This window comes from Tiliqua scincoides, chromosome 2, assembly GCF_035046505.1.
Source record: "Tiliqua scincoides isolate rTilSci1 chromosome 2, rTilSci1.hap2, whole genome shotgun sequence".
Taxonomy (NCBI): Eukaryota; Metazoa; Chordata; class Lepidosauria; order Squamata; family Scincidae; genus Tiliqua; species Tiliqua scincoides.
In genome coordinates this window covers 240,047,522-240,064,914 of record NC_089822.1, presented here as the reverse complement: position 1 = coordinate 240,064,914, position 17,393 = coordinate 240,047,522, and the positions used below count along the sequence as shown (strand labels likewise).

Below are 17,393 nucleotides of genomic sequence, written 5' to 3'. Positions count from 1 at the left end.
TGACTGTTACTTTCCTGTTACTATTGCTTGCTATACTGACTTAAAAAGAGTTAAGTTAAAAGGACCGGCCTGGCCTCAGCTGCCATATAGGCCACAAGTCTCTCTCAGGCAGTAGCACAAGGGAAAAAGCCAGCAAGGCCTAAGTAATAGGAAGGGTTCTATAATTCACCCCCAAATTTAGATTTGCCCCTTTAGGGGTTGATAAGGGTGAAATCCTGAATTATCTGTTTAAGCATTTGTATGAGCAACCTTTGTAGGCAAAAATCAAGTTGATATATCATAAGGCCTAAGAGATATTGAGGAATCCATGAAGACACATTTTACCCCTTCACGGTCGAATTTCTAAAAATCCCTTATTAGTGGGTCTTCAGATCATGGAAGGAATATACTCCCCAAATTTCATATATATATATATATATATTTTTCAGATTTTCCACTACTGGTTCCAGACTCTAATGTGGAAGATACATCCACCTCTAAGGCATCTGCCCTGATCTGATCACACACATAGGGCTTTCATAACCCACAGACAGATCCTGCAATTAGTCCTCATTTCAGAATTACTGTTCTGGAAATATACTACCACATGTCGTCAATAGAATGAGAAGAGTGCTCTCAGGGAATCAACTCTGCCCAGTGACAAATTTGTTGGTTATGAGGGGAAATGCTCCCCTCCACAGCATACAACAGAATAAGTTGGTCACAAAGAACATCCACATTCCCGGATTAAGGCCTGCCCTCAAAAACAAACCTCAAAATTGCCAGGCTACAGTCAAAGACTCACCACAAACAAAACTTTCCGGCACCACATCGAAAATGCTTCTGCCTTTTAACGACTCGGGGTGGGCACAGGTGGCGACCACAAATGACTGTAGTTCTTTCCTGGTTAACCACAGTGGCAGCCACTTGAGTTGACAATCACACAGGAAACTTTCACTGTTTACATGGCTAGAGGGAAGGAAACAATTTTTTTTTTTTAAAAAGCATTTTCTGAGACACAGGCAAGGGAGATTTAAAGGCATTGGCAAACTAGAATTTCCTTAACAGAATCAGCAACATAGACACTGACAGAAGAAATTGAGAGCACTGCATCTTTACAATATTACATATTGAGCTCAGATAATGGCTATCCAGAGCAAGTCACTCTCTCACAGCATTTCCCTACCTCACAAGGTTGCTGTGGTTGTACAGTAGCCAGAGCAACCTCTTAATCTCAGAAATGCTGTGACATTTCTTAGACTAGAAATGGACAAATCCTCTATCTATACTAAAATTGTGTATCAGATTACAAGTACTGGCTACAACTTTACCATATGGGCAATGGGTTTTAGCGCCTGCTCAAACAATGTGTTGTATCCTAAGTTTAGTTAGTCATGACTAGAGAATTTAGTCAAGGCTAAGTCTCACTGACATCAAGAGGACCTAATCACAACTAACGTCCTCAGACATGACTAACAAAACTTGAGATACAATCCTACGTTTTAAAGAAATGACATCCAAGGGAAACTGATTCCTGGCAGGTATAGATGCATAACATCTTGGACAGGTGCATACATTATTTCTTGCTTGGTTGCTGATTGCTTTTGAAGACTCAGCTAATAAATTTAGCTCTTAGATACCAAATATCACTTGAACATCCAGTACTGCAAAAACAGGATACTAGCATTTGGGGATGGGGTGGGGGTGGAAAGCATCACAAGACAGGATGTGTACTAAACAAGATCTCCCTCAGGCAGCTGAAGTGTCAGATCTGCTAATGTGCCTGTAATTTTCCCATTCCTGAGAGCGAGTAGGTGCAAGGATCAAATTCAAAGACTGCTTATCGCTGAAATGTCAGTGCACCCAAAATGTTGGTATAAAAACGAGAAGCAGATTTGCCATCAGAAATTAAGCCAGTCACTGCATGCTCAGTAAGACTGGAGAATAGGAGGTCTAGATTTCCTGAGCAGTGTTGATAAGGGCACAGAAGCAGCCCAATGAAAAGCTGCAGAGATGATCCAATTTCACCCATTACTGAATGTGAGATGAGTCTGTGACATCTGCTCTGGTGTAAAAATAGCTCTATAAGGGTGGCAAATGGAGAGCAGTGATACTGGGGGCGTGGCTGTGTGTGTGTGTGTGAGGGGGGAGGGAGTGAGAACAGCCACTGGGGAAAAAACAAGCGCAGCAACAATACACCAAAGTCACAGGATTGTCTTAATATCCCCGGTTACTCACAGCTCTTTCAGGTTCTTCAGCTTAGCAAACGCATCCACCTGAACAGACCGTATTGCATTATTTCCAAGATTTCTGTAGAAAAAAAGTCTTTTGGTTAGTAGGCTTTGTCACTACTCAAGATTTAGTGACTGTTTAAAATGGTTTGTCGTCACCTCAACATTCAGGGGCTGCTGAGTATGCTCACAGCACAATTCTGTGCGTGTCTACTCAGAAGTAAGACCCACTGTGCTAAGTTTGGCTTACTCCCAGGAAAGTGGACATCGGATTTCAGCCACAGTGTGCATCAGATTCCCCCCATTCCCTTTTTTCTTTAAGCAGTCAAGGTATTGAATCCTTCAAAATTTTGCATACAACCGAGCGTGTTAATTTTAGAGACAGAAAGCACACTTTCTTTGGGCCCAATCCAGTCCACTATTGGTGCAGCATTCATGCACAGATAATTTCTGGAGGCTCTACACTGCCCTTTCCTCCTGTTCCTCATTTACATACATGCACAGGCAACAAAAGAAGTCATTAGAGTGTGTGTGTGTGTGTGTGTGTGTGTGTAGGGGTGGTCAGTGTACCGCCCATATTCCCATCTAATAATTCCCTTCTGTTAAGTGCAAGTTACTTGTATTCTGGAGGATGAGTAACTTGCCCTGAGGCAAAAGGTTAGGTCAGATGGAATATGGGGGACATTACCACGGGCCTGCTGTATCCATGAGCTCTGCATCCACGGATTTAACCATCTGTGAATTGAAAGTGTATTTTTTTTTTAAAGTTCACATACCCTGATGCAACTTCTCACTGTTACATAGCTCGCTCACTCTCTTCCCCCCACCTCACACTTGCCATTAACACAAGTTTAAACAATTTACACAATTTGCGTAAATTTATGCCACTTTCTCAGCATGACATCTGCAGACTTGAGCACCCACAGATTTTGGCATATGCATGGGGTCCAAAGAACGAAACCCCTGCAAATACAGATGGCTCACTGTAATTTCCGTTCACCCTAATTGCTCTTCATAGAATAAAGGAGCAAACAAAGCTCTTCTTCATTCTATAGACATCTTCTGTATGCAGGCACTGAACCCATGGTGGACTGGATTGTGCTCTTTGTTCTGAGATGATGTTCTCAGGAATCACAGAAGACATAATCTATGAAGCTTTCCTTCCTGTGCGACAGAGGAGAAAGAAATGCCTTTCCTAAAAGGATCTTAGGTTGCAGAACTGGGGAAGACCCCTGACCGAGACCTGGAGCAGCTGCGGTTAGTCAGTGGAGGCCAAGATAGTCCAAGGTTCTTATGAAATACCCCACTTCATAGTCTCTCGTCCACTTTGCCGACAACGTGGCTTGCTGGTTCTGCCTGCCCTGCTCCAAGCAAAGAAGGAGGATGAGTAACACACCCAAAAGGCTGCCTTGTGCCACTCTGCTAGCCAAAGCAATGAGGAGGCCATGCTATGAAGCTGGTATTCCCCTCCCATATTGCAGCTAAGGTGGAGAGACAGGGAGCAAAGAATATTATGCCAGTCCACTGGGGAAGGCAAAATAGAGCGTAGGTGGAATGAACAGGCACATCTCCCACGTTGCTAGTCTCTGTGAGACTAAGTAAGATGTTGTCTATTGTACATTTTTTTTAAAAGAGCATGCAAATTGGCCATGTGTTCTATAACTTTCTTCCTGGCCAAAAAAAAAAAAAAAGCTAAAGTTGGAGTTGACTTATAATGAGAAGGAAGCAGCTGGCTCTCACAAATGGACTGGCTTCTCGGCTTACAGAGATGCTATTAAATTGCTCGCAGGCCTCTCTTGCAGCCACTTCTGGCAGGCTTCCTCTCTCCCACCCAGCCACTTCACTTCAAAACTGCAAAGCATTGTGGGTTACTCACAGGTGTTCCAGGGCCTCCAAGCCTGAGAATGCCTCCTTGGCCACAGACTTGATCTTGTTTCCAAACAGAGTTCTGCAGTTTCCAAACACCCAGCGCCAGATAAGCAGCGAGAGCAGGGAGAAAAGCACAGCGGAGAAAATGAAAAGACCCCAATTAGCATGGCGATATCTGATGAAACATCCCCATGTAAGGCACTGGAAATATGATAGGTGGAGATTAAGGGAGCTAAAGCATGTGTGTTCTTTCCCTCCTTTGCCTGAAATTAAATACTTTTATCGTCATTAGAACTTAATAGTGATGATAGCTTTACACAGGACACGCTGTATTGCATTAAGAAGTGCAGGTTTGCTTTGGTTACTGGGGAAAGGGAGTCAGAATGCGGACTGACCTTCAGTTATCAGAGAGAACGCTGCTTAAATAAGACACTGGACTCTCGTTTCAACACATTACAGTCTTGATCTTTTCACAGTTGGCAAAAAAAGGCTTGCAATTGCAAAGAGAATTCTGTCAGGTCTCTGAACCAGGAAAGGGGGGGGCGGTGTGAGGACCTGAGGGCCTCTAAAAGAAACAGTTCATTCTTCACAGTGGGTTTAAGCCATTTCTACTCAACGTTGCATATATGCAACAGGGACCAGATGTGTACACCTCAGGTCTCTGGATGGGAGGCGAGGGTGCGAGGACCTGAGGGCCTCTAAAAGAAACAGATAATTCTTCACAGTGGGTTTAAACCATTTCTGCCCAACACTGCATATATGCAACAGGGATCAGATGTGTACACCTGTGGGTTGGGCAGAAATGGATTAAGTGAAGTTCCCAATGGCTAAGGGCAAGAACATATCATTCTGCAGACTTCTTTTCCAGAAACTTTATTTATTATTTAACAAAGAACTAGAACTAAGGATTGATTGGAGGAAAAAAAAAAAAGATACAGCAATAACTGCTGAAAAAGAGAGATTCTACACAGTCTTGCAAGAAACACATACAGCAATTAGGCTGCTATCTTAATTGCAATTTAACGTTGTAATTTAATTTAAAAAAATCAGAAAGGTTTTGGCAGCTGAATGTGGATTTTTGTGGCCATGCTTGCAAAATGCGGAAGTGTTTTTGGGTGTAGGTAGGTTTTCTAGTTAATGTCTCTTAAGTCATTTATTATGAGAAGAGGAATATCTTTTCCTCAAAGTAACCAATTTAAGCATGTGACAGGACAGAGGTGGGAAACTTTAGGAAGTTATTTCTGGTTCAACAGAAAATATGACAATTTCTTTCTTGCCCTGAGTAGGCCAGCTAGGCAAAACAATCAAAAGTTCAGGCATTTTGAACTTATACAGTTCAAAATGGCTAGTCTTAGATCCCAAATCATGAGATTTGGCAAACAGTGAAGGGTGGGTTTTATTTCAATTTTTCCTCCTTCTAAGTCAAATTTACCCAACACAGCTGCCACAAGAGGGTTAAGAACTCCGCCTTTAAACACAAGGCAAGCTATTCAAGCCCTATTCACAATCCAACAAAATTCTTCCTGCAGAATAATGAGGTAGGCGTTAATAAGAGTGAAGGGTACTGAGATGGTAGAACAAAGTTGCCATTTTGGACTGCAGGTAAGGATCACATTTCTGAATGCTCACCTATGGAGAAAAAAATACTCTGCCTTCAAAAGCTAGTGTAGCAAAGAGTGGGCTGGACTTGAGCTTTTTTCCTCTGATGTGAGCAAAACGTACATGCAGAAAGTTTGGAATCCAACCAAATAACCAAAAATGGCAGCTTCTCCTTCCTCATAGTTCAGTCCACTCTACCACCTCATTCTGCTGCATGTGGAGACGAGGTAGAAATACAGCGTGGATGGCTTCAGAATAGCTGCGTTTGAAAACAAAAGAGCCACAATCTGGGGAATGCTGGATGACCTCCTGCTGGTTTTTTATTACTGAGACAAAATCAGCAATGGAGATATTTGGTCTGGAATTTTAGTCGTGTTCTTGAACATTTAACCTGTCATTTCTATCTGATTTCCAGAGTTTTATCCTTTTTAAAAAAATTTTTTAATGCAATGTAACCCACTCCGAGTCCTGATGACAGGAGAGATTAAAACTGCTGAAATAAATTAATTCAGGAAGGTACTATCCGGCACAAACTGGAAAGCTTCTTGCATTTCAGTTTTCATTAATAGGAGGATCCCTGTGACTCTATGTGAAGACAGACATGAGTCTAGATGCCAAGAACATGAGAGCCTGCTGGAGTCTGGTAGAAACCTCACTTTGTCCAGTTAATCTAGTGTTTAGATTAACTAGTGTTAATCTAGATTAACAACCAGTTAATCTAGTGGTTGTAGACTGAGGTTGGGGCAGAACTACACAGGTAAGTAATGAAGACGATTGCATCCCTACAATATACATATAGTATATATAGTACAGCGGGTCCTCTGTATCCATGGGGGATCCATTCCAGGACTCCCTGTGGATACCAAATTCCATGGATAGTAGGGGAGGGGTGGAGCCAGCAAACTGGAAGCGCCTTTTAGAAGAATCCGGAAAGTCTTCTGAAGTGCAGGGAGGCTGTGTGCAACCTCCCCAAACTTCAGAAGACCTCTCAGACATACCTGAAAGGCACTTCCAGTCTGCCAAAAAACCGGAAGTGCCTTGCAGAAGCATCCCGGAGGACCTCCAGCAGCGGTGTTGGCATCCAGGTATATTCAAATCTGTGGATGCCGAATTCATGGATGATGAGGGCCCACTGTATATACTGAATACATGTTGCATTCAGAATCTGCACTGCTTCTGACAAAACCTTCTGAAGAACAGTGTCTAAAGTACTGCACAAACACATAAGAAGACTGCAGGTATCTATTTCGGAGCCAAATTGCACATTTGGCAAAGCTGTGAAAACAGGAGAGCATGTCTGACTATGGAACAGATATGAGTGATGGTCCCTGCCCAAGATCTTCCAGCTCTGTGAGTTTTAGGCCCCACGATGTGTCTTTAAAACACGCCTGCTTTTGAAAGCAGTTATTGCAAAGAAGGAAAATGCCAGAGGTGATTGCTCACCCCCTCAGGCGACGTCCTTAAACAAGCTGCAAACGAGTAAACTGGCAGCCAGATCCACGTACATAAAAACCACATGGAGCTACTTGTGAGTGACCTCCCCCCCTCCATACAGTGGTTGTGGCATTGTGTGAGACTCACACATCAAGTGCCAATCTTTAGGCTTGGGAATGGCTGCTGAAACAGCTGGTAGGAAAAGTGAAAAATTACCTCAGTAGTTTACATAACTAACCCACAAGTATAACCACTTCCACCCAAGAGCATAGGCTGCATCTTTCAGATATGCCTTTCCTGGCAAGTCAGTTCTCAGCCACACCCAGTCAATCCTAGTGGATCAGCTGTGGAGTTAACAAACTGTCTTGGCTGCATAAAATGACTATCTCACATAAACCAACACGGGCCTTGCCAAAGCTTCTCAGGGTTGCTACTCATATCAATCCTAAATGGAGCACTAAGGTAAATAAAAACCCCTGCAAGGAGTTTCCAAAGTTCAAATGTCTGCTTTCCAAGATAGACATATATATTTTATCCAGCATTACATTCTCACATAACTTCAAACATATATGTCTCAAGAGGGTAAAAGAATAATAATAATAAGGTAAAAGGAAGACAAGAGGAGAGGGGCACCTCAGAGCTCAGAGGTGGGCTGGGGCACTTGGCAAGGATGCTTGGGAATCCCTTCTCCAAATCACTATAGGTCAGTGAAAGATCATTTTTCCTGTTCCAGAGTTGTGCTGTGATGCAGTTAGGTCATGTCTGCTCTTCACATTTTAAAACTGATTTAATTGTCATGGTTTTCCTCAAAGGAACACTGGCAAAAACACAGGGAACAGCAGACGTGTGAGAAAGCCAAATTTCTGACAAGAGAATTCTCAGCACTTTCGATGAGTATTTCCAGCAATATCTTAAGAGGCAACTCTACCCTGCTCCTCACCATTACATTAGAAAAGCAATAAATACCAGTAAGAACAATGGCTTCCCTTTGTTTATTTCTTTTCATTCTCCTAAAAGTAATCTTAAGTTCAAACCAAGATTCAGAAAGGAGACATATGCAGTCGCATGGTTACTTACAGCCTAAGCCTACCTAAATCCACATGCAATGATGCAACAGCACCGGGGTGGCTTCTGCTGCATCCCATGGGGGATTTTCGGCTGCTGGAAGTTTCCTCAGGATAAGCACCCACTACGGGGCAACTCAGACCCTGCATTGACCTGTGCAGGTGGATCAAGTCCGGGAAGGGTGTTTGGATCCAGCCTGCACCATTGCCACCAATCCCGGGTCTGATCCACACCCACCTTGCCCCATCTCCTCCCCATTCCACCTGTGTTTGGTTTTCCATACAGTAGCCAGCATCACTGGAAAGGTCCCCTGCCTTATATGAGCAACCAAAACTCGGCAAAGGCCAGCACTCAAAGCAGGGCCCCCATATTAGGACCACAGTGCATGAGGACACCTACATGGGAGAAAATAGTCATTGAACACAGTAGGGGTTGCACATTAACAGCCCAATCCTGAGCTGCCCTGTGTGTGGGACTGCTGCGGCACCAAAATAGCTGCTGAAGCTGAAGCATCCTCTCGAGCAGCAACTGTTACCCTGCACATGACTGATCTTGTCTGATTTCGGAAGCTAAGCAGGGTCAGGCCTGGTTAGTACTTGGATGGGAGACCGCCTGGGAATACCGGGTGCTGTAGGCTTATACCATAGTCTTTCGAGACTGAAGGTTGCCAACCATCCTCTCGGTGTTCAGGCAGCCACTAGTGGCTCCTGACATCTCCTCAGGGGAAGATGACATTCGTCCCCTTCCCCCCAAGTAAGGGAAACAGCCCCACAATGGGGTTGCTCTTCATCAGCTATTTAGCTGGTGCAGAATAAAGACACCTTACTTACTGGATCCAGTAAGGGCTCAGGATTCATTGGAGCTGAGTACCGCCGGTCCCAACCCCCTCTTGCCCCCACCACACCTTCTCCACAGCCTCAGCCCACCTCAGAATGCTTCCTCCCTGCCCTGACGTACTTCTCCACTGCCCAGCATTCTGAGCAACTGCCAGGCAGCGGACCACTGGCGCCTAACCAGTGAGGTTCGTGCTGGGCCGGCTCCAGCACTGGGCCGGCACTAATGCCTTACACCATGTTAGCGACACTGCGCACCAGCGGTGAGCCAGCACGCATGCAATAGGATTGGGTCCTTAGGATCCCGCTAAGATCAGAGAATTCTACACTGAGAAACGGACTGATGTGGTAATGTCAGGAAATGAGTTGAGATATGGGCTAGCAGCTGCTGCCTCACATTTGTTCCAGAAATGCATGACTGTGTCCTTGCTCCCTCCATCCCATTCCTCCCTGTGTGTTGAGCCCAAGCCAAATGTTACAGGAATTCTCATCACAATACCACCATAATTCTTTCACAATGACCTGCTGTTCCTGACAGGATCTCTTTTCTAATGATTAAACCACTATAGAAAAGCCCATGACCTCCTGGAAAAGGAATCTGGAGTTTGGGAGCGACTTATCAATGGCACGGCATAGCAAAAATGCTTGCTCTCCAAGTACTCCACTGTCACCGCTTAATGGATGGGAGCAAGTTCATATGGAGATTGCATGACCACATAGTACACTCGTATCACATGCACTGTTCTTCATTCAGTTCCTTTCCGGTTTTGTACCTGCCAAACCTGACTCTTCACTTCTTATTCTAAGCTATTGGGTGACAGGGTAGAATTGAACTTATTAGCAGACAGACCATCTCCTCTGATGTGAGCCTATTTGTTAACCAACATCACCAGCCAAGGTGGGGGGAATGTCATGAGGGAGTCAGGACCTTCTCAGTAGTGGTGCCTAGTCTATGGAATAGCTTCCTCAGCAAGGGTCCACAGGTTTTGGCTGATCGTGGTAGTCAAGCCAAAATATGTAGATGCTAGGACCTTGTCATTTCTATTCAGCACAATCTTTCATGTGTTCATTCAGAAGTTTTTTTGGTGTTCAACTGGTTAGGGCTGTGGTTTTAGCACCTAACCCCACAGTGTGTTTCCATGTGAAGTGACAATTTCTTGCTCCCCAATAATTGCTCACCCAGTCACTTTTGGTGATGGGGGTGTGGGCAGAGTGGAGATGTCCCAGTTGTGGCCATCACAACTGTGGAGATCATGCTTATCCTTCTGTAGCTTTGAATTTAGAGTTAGGAGTGAAGCAGGAGACTGCATTGGAGCTCAGTGGGCAAGGCACTCAGGGCACTATGACTATCCAGTTCCTAAACAGCCAACCCTAGCCAGCTTCCTCAGAGCCAAAGGGAAAATCTAGAGTAGGTGTGGGGGCCTGGGGGCCGGATGCAGCTTTTGGAAGCTCTTTATTTGGCCCTCAGGCTCTCCTGGCATCACCACCAGCTGTTGAGCTGTCACTGCTGACACCTCAGCAGTGACACCTCAGCTGGATAGCTGGAATAACTAAGGGAAAGGATAGGTGAAAGGCTCACATGATAATTGGGCTCTTCCATACCATGAAAATATGATCAAGATTTGCTGATTTTCTCTTGTCATTTGCAGCAAATGAGTTGCTAAGTGAGAAAAAAGTGCTTATTTCTGGACATGGCCTGCTTAATGACATCACTTCCGGCCCTTAGCAGGCATCATGAATACTATTCAGCCTTCTTTATGAAATGAGTTTGACAGCCCTGAGCTGCTTCTGGTGGTGTATGAGCAAGGCACTCAGGATGACACACTTGTTCAGTATCAAAACAGCCAACCCTATCTCCCTCTCCAGATTGAAGATGGAAAAGTAGGTGAGAACCTCCCTTGTAGTTGCATGGTATCCTCCAACGGTCAGTACAACTGTGTGAACACTCCTGCCCTCTCCCCAGTTTCAAAGCCAGAAAGGATCAGGTTCCTCTTGACACCCACACCAGAGGACAATGGACCACTTCCCAATGGAAGAGTGGCACCCTGCTCCTCAGAGACACCTTCTTGGTGCTTGCTCTGTTAATTTGGACTTAAACCTAAAACTCTTTCAAAAGAACTTTTAAAGTTTAAAGAGCTGGGTTTCATGTTTAATCTGGTACTGTGGTTTGTTTGGGTTACTATAATTTTTAAAGTGTATTTTTATGCTTTATCTGAGTTGTATTTGGTATACTTTTATTTTTATCCACCCTGTCGACAGTGCCCTTGAAATGAGAAATACAAATATTTCAGATAAATAACTGGATAGCTGGAATAACTAAGGGAAAGGATAGGTAAAAGGCTAGCAGCTCCCCAGTGACTCCAGCAATACGGTTTGTGCCAGGGCAGCCCTCTGATCAGTCTTCTATGGTTTAATTTAGGCCCATTTTCTCCACTGCGGAGAACCTCATCTATAATTCAGAAAAGGCTCGTGACTTAGCCAGTCCCCTTCTCCCAGTTTAACACCTCCAATATTCTGAACAAGGCCCAGCAATGCTCCTTGCGAGACACTTTCAGAAGCTTATCCACAACAGATCAAAAGGGGAGCAGCTTTTAAAGCAATCTCCAATGAGCTGGGGTAATTATTAATTCATCTGAAGGTTTCCTCTTAAGTGTCCAACCCCACCCCAATTCCCAGCCCCCTCCTTATGCTAATACATTTGAACACCTGCTGGTTGACCGTTTAAATGGAGGGGCTTGCCTGACCAAAAGCAATGTTTGCCATATAGAAGTTAACTTTGGATGGCTTTTAAAGGAAAGGTTAGGAAGATCTGTGTGTAAAAACAAACAACAAAATGGGATCAAAACATTGTGAAGTAAAATATGTAGTTAGCAAAAGTGTGTGTGTGTGTGTGTGTGTGTATTTAACTATAACACAGCTGTAGCTGTATATGAAGAATGAATAAGACAGAGTATTCAACTATCCTTTTCTCCCAAGAGGTTTCTCCAAACCAGGCTCTTGTCCAGTCACCAAATGCACGAAATAAATAACCACCACCAACACAAGAGATGGTTTCATTGCTAGTAAAATCAGCACATGACCACAATTCACTGAAATTAAAATGCTTACAGTGTCAAAGTCTCTCTCTCCCTCTCTCGTCTATTGCTGTTTGTGGTAGATGCTGAGTGGCAATTTGATAAGGGTACAAAGCAAGACTGGTTTTTGTAACTAATTTATGATTTGAGGTTTTATAGAAGAAGGTGTGCCTCTCTTTTATCTTTAAGAATTACGTATTAAGAAAAAAAAATTCAGCTTCTGTAAAAATGCTGAGTTTGCTACTGAGACACATGCTTCTAATCAAAACATTTGCAATACTTTTTATTGAATGTGGGAAACTGCACATGGCATGACTTCAACACATGCTTCCCACCCCAGTTCTAAAAGATATATCTGCCGAGCGCAATGCAAGAAGAAAGAAGGGACTGTACAAAAACCCCGTCCATTACAAAAATGAAACAAAAACATCTTAGACACTCACAGCTTGCTTAGGTTCTCCAAGCCTGTAAAGGCCCCACTGGTGTCTTCTATTGTGCCTGAAATCTCATTATGGTCCAGATCCCTGGAGAGCAGAAGACAAAAGAAAGCTTGCAATCAATTTCCCAGTTTGTGAGCTCAACATTAAAAGAGCCGAAGGGTAACCTTTTGGAAGAGTTTACCAGAGGCCTCCTCTTTTGTCCCTACAGCATAAAGCTTTTCTCAGGACTGCCCAGCACTTGCAGGAAAAACAGGGGTAATTAACTCTGGCTGACTAGACCTGGCCTCTTCCATATTGTTTTCTTTCAGAAAAAAATACTTCAAAAGTGATGCTTTACCTTTCTGATCCACTTTAAGCCAGTCATTATCCTTCTGGTGCACAAGTGTTTTTGGTAATTCAAAGCAACAAAGAAAGGGGCTTTGATTCCAAATTAGACAAAAGTTAGACACATTAGAGCCACAAACACTATTCCAGAGCTGGAATGGAGAAGAAGTGTAGGCTCCCTGGCCTCAAGGCATTGGTGAACATAGCAATGGAAAGGTGTGTGTGCAGACAGACATTCAGATTTCCCCCTCCTTCCCAAAAATTAGGTTATTAACACCGCGGGTTATGGGTGTAAACAATGGAAAGCAGCAAGGGGTAGGGGTTAAAGCAAGTCTAAACAAAGAGAATGGAGGCCACAGCTTTTAAATGTCCACAGGCTCAGAAACTATCACCCATGCTAGTAACATTTCACTTCTCTACATACCTTTGGTTCTACATACACTAAATTTCCCCCCACAAGCATGTACCATACTAATTTCCCCTAGCTCCCCCACCCTTTTTCTTTTTTTTTCTTTTTTTTTTGGCAAAGTCAAATCTTCAGAGGAGTGGGAAATTGTAATGCTAGACTTAAGATGCAGTATGGGAACATACTTCCAGAGCAGTAGCTGTGATACAGCCCAGTCCTATGCAGGTCTACTCAAAACTAAGTCCCATTGTGTTAAATGAGGCCTAGTTACAGGAACATATGCATAGGATTGCCCTAGCCTCTCGCAGTAAAATAGCTGCAAGTTTTTAATAATTTTAAATTAAAATTTAAATAATTGTTTTTAATAATGGACATTTATATTGCATTGTCTATAAAAGGAGAGAAAAAGAGCATAGCTTGTCGCTATGCTGGTTCTTCCAGGAAAACCCCAAATGCCTTTTAACACCAAGGAAAGAACAGCAAAACACAAAGCTTATCAGGATTCCACATTCTGGTCCAGCTCTCTCTGCATTCACTTTGCTTTTCTCCCAGACCCTGTTGCCAATTTCCTATTCTTTCTGGCTGGCTGGCCCTGAATGTATACTGCCTTGTTAATCATTCTGCTGTGAGGTCCCAGAGCCTGACCTCTATTTGAATAGCTTCGCATTTCAGCAGTTTCACACCCACCAAAGGCTCCTCAACAATAGGCCGTAATTAAAGCATGCCCAGCTCTTTTTCACCAGGTGCAGGACCCAATGGACCTTCCTCTTGATTCAATTAGAACTTGCTCTCCCACCCTCTCTGGTCTCTGGGCACTGTACACAAAAGACAACCAGAATTAGCTGCAATCCAACCGCCCTTTTTGCTTTGGGAAAGTCTTTGGTCCTTTTCTGTACCAGCTGCCTAGGAGAAGGACCTTTCTGAAAACATGCATGGGACCGAAAAGCGGTTCTGGGAAAGGCTAAAAAACATAAAGCACTTCCTCCCTCCACTCAACAAAAGGAATAAATAACTACACAGAGCAGTAACCAAGGAGGGAAGTTCTTGCTTCCTTCTCAGCTAAATCAAAATCTTAAAAAGGCTTCAGAGAGAGGATTTTTAAAAAATACTGAACGTCATTTGCCTTGAATATCTATACTTTTTAAACAATAATTTAAAAAAAAATCACAAAACTGCTGGCCAGAGATGGAAAAAGCATGTTAGAAAACGGGCACTAAGGTTTCATGACACTGGAAGATTAATAATTGTTACATGCATAATCTCAAGGCATTACAAGCCAAGATATATTGTGGGAAAGAAAAATTAGTGGTACAGTTAGCTCCTCTATATGCTGAAGATGACCAGCTCCCATCAAACACAGTGGTAGAATATAGTACTCGGAGTCACACTAGGCATGTGAAACGTGAAAAAGAACCCCCCCCCCCTTTTAGGCTGAAAAGCTGCACAGGAAACTTGAAAGTCATTTCCCACAGTACAAATTGCACTTTAGATGACTGGAAAAATCTTGTTTATTTTCTGTCTCTTGTTAGGTATGGACATGCAGAAAAACCAGAACAAACCCCTCTTATATGTCTAGGGGGCCCTTTGGCCAGTCAGACAAGGAAGGTATAAAACACATACAGCAGACGCAGGCTTTTGAGTCCCTTGAACGCTCCCTCTGCAATGTGGCTGATGCCATTATGGCTGAGGTGTAGTATCTGCAGCCCTCCCAGGTCTGCTAAGCTCCCCTCATCCAGTCTGGTTAAGTTGTTATACGACAATGACCTGAGAACAAAACAAACAAAAAAAAAGAACAAATATCAACCACAGTGAACGGGAATTTCCCAATGTGAGAAACATCTTTATTAAGATATTATTATGTTAACCTCCTGACAAGAACTGGCATGTAAACAAACACTGTCAACATCTTCACCGTGGGAAAACCAGTCAAATGGGTCTAAAGCCAACCACAGTTAAGAAACCACACTATGGTTCGAGCTTCCAAATGTACAACAAGCAGGTGAGGGTTTAGAGTGCCTGCTGCTTGTGTGCTTATGTTTTCCACCTGCTCAACACTCAGTGTCATAAATTTGCTCCCATTTCTATTGCATAGTAGCCTCTTCAAGTGGAGCGATGGCCATAACTGTGACAGTTGTCTGTCTTGTTGTTTGTCAAACAAAAAAGAAAACCACAGTTAGCCACAACTGTGGTTTGCAAACGAGCTGCTGTTCTAGTTTGGCAGCCCCTGCAAACTGCAGCTTGTAAGCTTGTGGGTGTTCAGGCACAAACCACAAACCTTTACAAATCATGTTTAAAGTTATGTCTGAAGGAAACGATCAGGGGGGACTGAAACTAAGACTACCTTGCTAGCAGTTATATTGTAATCTTGCCCATAGTTCTTCCCAGAAGCTCAAAAATGTGATACATGGAGTTACCAGGAATTTCCCAGGAAAGAACTAGCAAGGCCCAAGTCTTGCTTACCTCAGAAACAGAGCTACTTTCAAACTGGTCTCAAGGCCCCTGGCAGTATGAGAGTGAGCCTCCCTAAGTCACGAAAATTGTTCTAGCTTCCTTAAAGGAAAAAAAAAAACTAATAGTACTGTAGTTCACCCTCTCTCCAGAGACAAGCTTCAGAAACCCATAGCACTGGCAGTCAACCAATGGGGTCAGTGCACAACAGTCTCCAGCAGTGTACTGAATGGGTGAGGATTGGCAAGGCGGAAGCTGGCATTCTGCCATATGGTCCAGTAATAACTGACAATAAAAATGTCAAGGAAAAGGCTGTGCCTTCCCTAGCAACTGTCTATGCCTTCCTTGAGGGGGCCTGCTTTTCATTTTGAGAGACTCTGAGCAACATCTCCTCATACAAAATGTAAGGTTTCTTCCCCCCCCCCATATACTATGATATTATAAAGTGCACTAGAAGAAACAACACATAGTTTTGTCCACTTCTGCACCTCCCCAATTCTCTTATACATTTGGCTTTTACGCCGCCAGCCACATTAAAAAAAAATGTCTAGGGTGCACATGAAAGTCAGCCGCGTGAGCCAAAGCCTAAGTCAAAACAGACATATTTTTAAGTGCTAGGAGTGTCATTTCCTTGGCAAATAAGCTGTCTGTCTCTTGGAAGTGTGAGCAAAGGAGGTGGTGGTGCAACTAAAAGAACTGGAAGAAATTCAGGAGAGATTAATGGCTTTCAAGAAGGCATAGGACAACATACATTCATTCCTAAAGAGGCTGTATACTGTTGAATTATGAAGAAATGGCAGCCAGTCAAAATTATTTCCTCACCTGCAATGAAATAACTTTTCAAAGAGAATGGGGGGAGGGGAGGCAGAGAAATCCAAAGCTAGCAGGTAATGCTAAACTTGACTGGAACAAAAAAAAAAAGTTCCCTTTGATATTCTGCGTTGAGGTTTCTGTCGGAACTGGTAGAAGCATGTTTCCTTCCTGACGTCATGCAGAGATAGCCCAGAGCATGTTTCAGAGTATTAACCATTATGGTTGCAACCAACTGGAAAGATATGTATATTCACACACTGCACAGAACCTCTCCTCCCCTAGCCTCCTGTATGTTCACCTACTGCTTGCTTGTGGAGCAGACAGCCCACTTTCTGTCAAGAAGAATCTGAAAACAAATTCTCCCCGCAAGGCAGCTGAGATGGCCCTTTTACCTAGATAGACCCACAATACCCTCTAAGTGAGAAAATGCCTGAAAACTGAGCACCTTCACTCAAGAAATACAAAACTGCTTTTTAAACTTCCCACACCTTGTATGTACACTACATATGGACACATTTTTGGATATCTGGAAGCCTTTCTTAGAGATTCATGAATAGATTGCTGATTCGTATTATTTATGTATTTTTCTTCTCTTGCTTTCTATTCATTTGAAAAGGAAAAGGGGGGGGAGAAACAGCAGTAGTTTAAGGGGGAGGCAGACAGCAACTGTTACCCTGCACATGCCCAATCTCGTCTGATCTTGGAAGTTAAGCAGGGTCAGGCCTGGTTAGTACCTGGATGGGAGACCGATTGGGAATACCGGGTGCTGTAGGCTTATACCATAGTCTTTCGAGACTGAAGGTTGCCAAGCATTTACCCAAAATATAAGTGGGATGCTTCCCTAGGATATAGAGGGTCAAATTCACAGTAACTATACT

General features: G+C 43.5%; 1 protein-coding gene and 1 pseudogene across 1 annotated transcript in view; one reads left to right on the top strand and one right to left on the bottom strand.

Moving 5' to 3' along the window:
* The window catches only part of LRIG1 (leucine rich repeats and immunoglobulin like domains 1), a 150,733-nt gene that overhangs the window by 18,821 nt on the left and 114,519 nt on the right, over nt 1-17,393 (bottom strand). The window contains exons 8-12 of the mRNA XM_066617267.1: nt 14,875-15,018; nt 12,528-12,608; nt 4,087-4,158; nt 2,218-2,289; nt 785-948 (exon numbers count right to left, since the gene is read on the bottom strand). Coding sequence (XP_066473364.1) covers nt 785-948; nt 2,218-2,289; nt 4,087-4,158; nt 12,528-12,608; nt 14,875-15,018 — 533 coding nt within the window. The remainder of the gene's footprint in view (nt 1-784; nt 949-2,217; nt 2,290-4,086; nt 4,159-12,527; nt 12,609-14,874; nt 15,019-17,393) is intronic.
* Nucleotides 17,171-17,290, top strand: LOC136642911 (5S ribosomal RNA; annotated as a pseudogene).